Here is a 7688-nt window from a genome sequence, read left to right on the forward strand (position 1 = left end):
ACCCCACATCTCGCAGTTATCTAGGAATGACACATATCCCCAGATTTAAAAAGTTACAGTGTAAGATAAGCTTCTAAGAAGATAGTAAATTGACCCATGAGTAGCATTTAGTAAGGAGAGATCATCAATGACAAAATAATAGTGTTAGTATCAGTGTATGTGACATGCATTAGGAAGATAGGAGGGATTTTGGTGTATCACACTGTTGTATTGTTTCAATAGTAGATCACTTACACAGTGTTGCAAGGTGTCATCAATGTATGATTTTATAAGTTGAATCATTTACCAGTTTTATTAGAAGAATAATTTGGGAGATAATGGGATGATGCGTTTAATACATTCCGATACGGAATGTGCCCATTAGTATAAAGTGTCAATTTTTCATCAGTGTATGGCTTATATAATGAATCATAAAATTCTTAATTAGAATCTTTTTAGGGAAAGAACAAGTTGGTGCGCATAATACATCACGATACATAATATACCCATTGGTACAAATTTCAAGTACTCATCAGCGGTTGGTATCTGATGCTAAATCACAAAAACTTTTAAGAAGAAAAAAAAGGGCAAGAAGGGGTTAGTGTGTGTGATAAACTATGGTACATATCTTAACCATGTAGAACTCGCTACTCGGTACCTGCTCGACCGACTGAGGAGTAGCGAGTACTTGGATTCGGTAATTCATGTAGAAATACTTTTACGAAAATTATATATGTTAAAATCATAAGTTAAAAATCATAATTTGATTGAAATATATAATAAAATTAAATACATGTGAATACATAAAACTGAAAATACACACAAATGTCTCACTTCATAAATAATTACTGAAAATTTAAGATATATATGTAGTAATAATCACATGTGTGTGTTAAATAATAAATCTTTAAGTGTATTATACATATTAATCTTAAAATTCTTGATTTTTTTCTCTTTTTATGACAATTTTGACCCTTTGACTGAGTTTGACCGATTTTGACCGAGTTGGCCGAGTTTGACTGAGTAAGACCGAGTAATACCAAGTAGGCCCAAGTTAGAGAGATATTGACCGATTTTTGACCGAATTTGTCTTAATCTGGTTTTTTTGCCGTGTTCACATTACTCGCGTCGGTGGAGGGCCGATTCCAAGTAATCGGCCGAGTAGGCCGAGTTTTGCAACACTGCCATGAACACATTGTTTTTCACGTTCTCATTAGCTTCTGGTATCTGATGTTGAATCATAAAAATTTTAAGAAGAAAATAGAGCAAGAAGGGGTTGGTGCATGTGATAAAATACATTACATTGCTTAACCGTAAGCACAAAATTTCAAACTTTTATCAGTGTATGGTATTGTATAGTGAATCATCAAGTTTTTTGATAGAAGACAATGAGAGAAAGGGATGTCTCAGTCATACTTTGGTGCAATCAGTGTGAATCATAGATAGTTTCTAACTCATCAGCTAAGAGTGGTTCAACACTTCAACTCTTAGCATCATAGAGTTATGTTTATAGTTTTCAGTCTAGAAACAATGATTCACCATCAGTTCATTTGATATGGTACAAGACAAAATTAAATGAAAATAAAAATAACAAAAATAAATACTCAAAAAGTGGTCAAATGAGAAACTTGCAGCTTTTTCGAAAAAGATAATGACCTAATATATTGTATCTTTTGAATTGATTTCTCATAAAGTATTTCCTCTTTTCAATATTTCTTCCATACCAACTTCTGTGTATAAAAGAAAGACATATTAGCACACACTTCACACCTTCAAACACATTAAAATATAGATATTAAACATATAATCATGGAGAGAGATGTTCTTATTCTTCGAATATGATATTATTCTTATGGACTCCAAGCTTAAAATCCATCACCATGAGATGAGATCTAAAGAAACAAAGTCTTTGTAACCACCGAGTTAAGAGGTTCTAATCCTTATAACCTTCGAGTTATGAAATTCAGTAGGACAAGACTTGAAGGAGCAAAGGATCATTGTCTTGACAATAGGTAATTTAGATCTTGGATGAGGGTTAGTATAGCTGTGAGGACGTCTATGGAAATTAGTTGTGCCATACTCATTGTCTTCACATGAACATGTCGCAATAGGTTAAGGGTTCAAGAGAAGGCAAAAAGAGCATTCAAAGCATTTTGTCCAGACACAGTTCTTTCTTATCTTGTGTCGAAAGTAAGACGCTCAATGTCTATCACCCTAATCATCATCTTCATGCTGAAGAATGCAGGAAAAGATACAGTACCTTTGAGAATGGTTCGAGAGACCAAAATCAATGATAAGATCTTGCAACAAATGACGTGTGTAACATCCCCCTCTGACACGTATCACAATATTGTCCGCTTTGGGCTCCCGGCGCGAAAACTTCCCAGGGGTCACCTATCCCTGGATTGTTCTCCCCCGAGCACGCTTAACTGCAGAGTTCTTATAGGATCTGTTGCCCTTAGACTTTAAAACACGTTGTGACAAGGAAGGTATCCACACCCTTATAAGGGAATGTTTCGTTCTCCTTCCAAGCCGATATGGGATCAGGTGCAGGTACCACCCACCTTCACCCCCCCATTATAGGGTTCGATGTCCTTATCAAACACATCGACCCATGCCTTAGCTCTGATACCATCTGTAACATCTCCCTCTATAACGTATCACAATATATATTGTCTGCTTTGGGCTCCCGGCGTGAAAACTTCCCAGGGGGTCACCCATCCCTGGATTGTTCTTGCCCGAGCATGCTTAGCTGTAGAGTTCTTATGAGATCTGCTGCCCTCACGACTTTAAAACACGTTGTCACAAGGTATGTATCCACACCCCTTATAAGGGAATGTTTTATTCTCCTTCCAAGCCGATGTGGGATCAAGTGCAAGTACCATCCACCTTCACCCCATTATAAGGTTCGATGTCTCTGTCAAACATATTGACCCATGCCCTAGCTCTAATACCATTTGTAACATCCCCCTCTGGCACATATCACAATATTGTCCGTTTTGGGCTCCCAACGCGAAAACTTCCCAGGGGGTCACCCATCCCTAGATTGGTCTCGCCCGAGCACGCTTAATTGTAGATTTTTTTGTAGGAAAGTAAAAAGTTTTTTTTTTTCTGCATACTTTTTGGCGAACAAACAAATGAATCACTAGATGAATATAAAATGATACACAAAAAAATTCACGAAAAAACATCTTGATGATTATTTTTACTATGATTTTGTTGATATTCACTAAAGTTGTCGAGAAAAGTGAATTTATTCTTGATTTACTTAAAAATGAATCATGCAGGTGTTTTTTGCGGAATTTTTTTTCTTATGAATCATTTTATTTTTGAATCATCTAATGCTTCATTTTGTTCGTTTGCTAAAAAAGATGTATATAAAAAGTTTTCTACTTCCTATCAGAATTTTCCTTCTTATTTGATTTTGATTATATATATATATATATATATATATATATATATATATATATATATATATATATATATCAATCACTTTTTATAACAATGGACTTTATGTTTATTAATTTTTATAGAAAAATATTTTTATTTTTATGTCATCTTGGACCATTATGGTTAACCGATATTAACCATTAACAATAACCTTAACCGATTAAAACCGTTAACCAAAACTAATATTAACCACTACCCAATGGTTATTGAAATAAATTAACCAATTTTAATGATTATGATTCGGTTTTGACAAATAATCAAATTAAACTGTACCTTACACATCCTTACCCTTAAATTTGATAGCAATTATCAGTTTATCAAATAAATTTAGAAAAAAATGATAAAATTGATAAAAAATTGCAAAATTTGAGTCATTAATAGACTTAGACTTTAGATAAACGGATAAAAACTTAGACTTTAGAATTGCAAATTTTAAGAATTTTATGCATAATAATAATATATAATAATAATAATAATAATAATAATAATCAAAATTTCAAAGCTCTTGTGAGGATTTCAAAGCTATTGTGAGGAATTCCTTCATGGGTCATGGTGAAGTATCACCCGCAAACACCTTCGGGTTTCTACACCCGCTCTTTCCAAGTTGTTACTTCCTCTTCTCCCATTCCACTACTTGTCTCTTTCGTCCTATCTATCATCTATAAAACACCCACCAATTTGGGTTCTTTTTCGCAGCACTTGACTACATCAAATTCCCCTTTTCTTCAATTTAGGGACGCAAACATAATCCAATTCTAGATTCTTCTAAAGCAGATTAATGGCTTCCATTAACATGTCTTCTGCATCCACCTCTTTACTTCGCTCAAAGTAAGCATCTCTGTCCGTTTTTCTATCTTCTTATCCTCTTTAATTTGATGCTGATTAATGCGTGCTTCTATTGAAATCAATTGGGAATTTTCTTTTCTGGATTTTAGTTTATTTGCGAGCTTTTTGGGTTCGTTCGAATTAATGTTGATTTGAGAAATTTCTTATCGATTCAGACCACTGGATCTCTGTTTCTATTTCGTAGTAAAAAAGAACCGGTTATTGTTATTTTATGATTGATTTTTATCAATACCAAACAGGTATACGATTTGAGCGTTATAGTTCCAAATACAGAAATATCAAGCTAGTGCTTTGAACATAGAATCCGAGATTTTCAAATCCATTTGAAGCTAATTACGTTCAAATTTCAATTCAAGATGCTTTGATTCCGATTCCTATAGATAGATTCGCAATTGGATGTTCTATAAGGACCAAAAGGCTCTCTCAATTACCCCATGCAATACTTTTTTTTTTTTTTTTTTTTTCCCTTTTTGGTGATAGAGAATTTTCTTTAGTGGCAATACATTTTTTATTTGGTGATAGAGAATTTTCTTTAGTATCAAGTTCCATTTAACATTTTCACCAATCTTCATCATTTCGAAAGCTGCCATTGCCTCTCATAATTGACTACCTATCCTATGCTGCAGGATGATCACAAACTTCAGCTCATACAACAGTCTTCACTCTGTAAATCTTATCTCATCCAATGGGCATACATCAGAGACATTTCTCCATCTCACTACCAAATCATGCTCCAAAACTAAACCTGATGGTAGACTCAGAGCTTCACTATTGCCTCTAGATGGTGGTTTCAATCAAAAAAGCATTAATGGTGTTAGTGTATCATCTGGAATTCTGATACAACCTGATTCAATAGCTTTGGGTACACCAGCAGCTGAAACCACTCCTACCATGAACAGTTTCTCTAATGAAGCTGATGAATATGATTTAGATCAACCCACCACAGGCTTTTCATCCATTCCAGAAGCAATTGAAGATATACGCCAGGGAAAGGTTTGTACACTTTCAATTCCTTATTTAACAAACTATAAATATATCCAATTTCCCTCCAAAATTTCTCTTTATACTGCAGATGGTAGTTGTAGTAGATGATGAAGACAGAGAAAACGAAGGAGATTTGATAATGGCAGCATCATGTGTTACACCAGAAGCCATGGCTTTCATTGTTAAACATGGAACTGGGATTGTTTGTGTAAGCATGAAAGGGGAAGATTTGGATCGTTTGGAACTTCCATTAATGGTAACTCACAAAGACAATGAAGAGAAGCTCTCTACAGCATTCACAGTATCAGTCGTACGTCTACTTTTCGCATTTTTGTTTCAAAAAAGTAACCCAATTTGTTATTTTTATTAGAGTTCTATTATTGATTTGTAGGATGCAAAACATGGAACAACTACTGGTGTGTCTGCCCGTGATCGGGCAGCCACCATTAAAGCTTTAGCTTCTAAAGATTCACTGCCCGGTGATTTCAACCGCCCGGGACATATATTTCCATTGAAATACAGAGAAGGTGGTGTCTTGAAAAGAGCTGGACATACTGAAGCTTCTGTAGATTTAGCAATGTTAGCTGGATTTGATCCTGTAGCTGTTTTATGTGAGATTGTTGATGATGATGGTTCCATGGCTAGATTACCAAAGCTTCGGGAATTTGTCAAAAGGGAGAACTTAAAGCTTATATCTATTGCTGATCTAATCAGGTAAATGAAATTCTTGCTTTTAATTAATGGACTTAATGAGTCCAAATGTCTAATCATTATTATTAGGCTATGTGTGACAGAGTAGCTGAAAAAACTAACTGATAGCTAAAAAGCTAGCTGGTAGTTGAAAAGCTAGCTGCTAGCTTATAAGCTAGTTGAGAAAAATGACAATTGGTAAAAACTAGCTAAAAGATATAAAATAACATAAAAGGACATTTAGAAGAATATGTTTTTTTTTTTTTTATTTTTTTTTATTTTTTATAATTAGTTAAGGGTATATTCGGGAAATTTAAAAAAAGCTACTCAAAGCATTTAAGTTCTGAGTACGCATGAATAAATTTGTGACATTTATTTAAATTTGCAGGTATAGAAGGAAGACAGATAAACTAGTGGAACGTGCTTCTGCTGCACGTATACCTACTACGTGGGGCCCATTTGTTGCGTATTGTTATAGATCAATCTTAGATGGAATGGAACATATTGCAATGGTGAAGGTAATAAGATAAACAAATAATTAGTTTTGTTTTTTTTTCAACTTTTTGTAGAAATTGAATAGTAAAGTAATAAAAGATTATGTGGTATGATTAAAATTAAAACAGGGTGAGATTGGTGATGGGAATGAGATTCTTGTAAGGGTACATTCGGAATGTTTAACAGGAGACATATTTGGGTCTGCAAGATGTGATTGTGGGAACCAATTAGCACTTGCAATGCAACAGATTGAAGAGGCAGGGAGGGGCGTTTTGGTCTATTTGAGAGGTCATGAGGGTAGGGGGATTGGATTAGGGCATAAGCTTCGTGCTTATAATTTGCAAGATGATGGTCGTGACACTGTTGAAGCTAATGAGGAGCTTGGTTTGCCTGTTGATTCTAGGGAGTATGGCATTGGTGCTCAGGTATAGTAATTTATATATTTTTCAAAGGGTATTTTAGAAATTTTGATTATTTGTATGTAATTTTGATGAAATCACTTTATCTTGTTTTTTTTTTTTTTTTTTTGGTGTGTAGATATTGAGAGATTTGGGAGTGAGAACAATGAAGCTGATGACAAATAATCCTGCTAAATACAGTGGACTGAAGGGATATGGTTTGGAAGTTGCAGGAAGAGTTCCTCTTTTGACTCCAATTACAAAACACAACAAGAGATACCTTGAGACCAAAAGAGCCAAAATGGGACACGTGTATGGATCCTCTGGGAACAACAACAATGGTGTCCCAAATCTCATCACTAAGAAGGAAAATCCAACTGATTAAGTTCATCTTCATCAATTGACCTAAATTCTTCTTCTTACTTACTTGGCTCTTTTAAAAACTTCATATAGGCCTCCCTCCAACTAAACTTATAAAATGTAAGATGAAGGTATTAAGAACCTGAGAAAAATTCATTCTTTCAAGTTGATTTTTTTTACATGAATTTGTAATACATGGGAAAAAGATGTTGCGAGTTTTGTTTATGTATGATGTTAACTTAGAACAATAAAAAATGAAGCGACATTTAGATCTTTAGAAGTATTTTACAATGCAATCAACTAACTTGCTTAAGATTAGAGTGAAGTCATGTTTTGGGAAAACTTTGAAGTCATGTTATTGCAACACAATAGACATGCCCTTCTCTACTACAAATAATCAATCTTCAAACTTCCATATTCACATCAAACTCATCTCAAAACCAACAAAATTTAATCAATCTCATCATAAAAATTGAGAGATTCAAC

General features: G+C 34.2%; 1 protein-coding gene across 1 annotated transcript; it reads left to right on the forward strand.

Moving 5' to 3' along the window:
* Positions 1 to 4069: 4069 nt before the first annotated feature.
* Positions 4070 to 7427, forward strand: LOC145053946 (bifunctional riboflavin biosynthesis protein RIBA 1, chloroplastic-like). Its single transcript, XM_079002071.1, has 7 exons — positions 4070 to 4257; positions 4902 to 5268; positions 5348 to 5569; positions 5651 to 5973; positions 6338 to 6467; positions 6573 to 6869; positions 6982 to 7427. Exons 1-7 carry the CDS (start codon positions 4208 to 4210, stop codon positions 7225 to 7227), a joined length of 1635 nt encoding a protein of 544 aa, XP_078858197.1. The 5' UTR covers positions 4070 to 4207; the 3' UTR covers positions 7228 to 7427.
* The last annotated feature ends 261 nt before the right edge of the window (positions 7428 to 7688 follow it).

This window comes from Lactuca serriola, chromosome 5 (assembly GCF_051521515.1).
Source record: "Lactuca serriola cultivar US96UC23 chromosome 5, Lser_US96UC23_V15, whole genome shotgun sequence".
Taxonomy (NCBI): domain Eukaryota; kingdom Viridiplantae; phylum Streptophyta; class Magnoliopsida; order Asterales; family Asteraceae; genus Lactuca; species Lactuca serriola.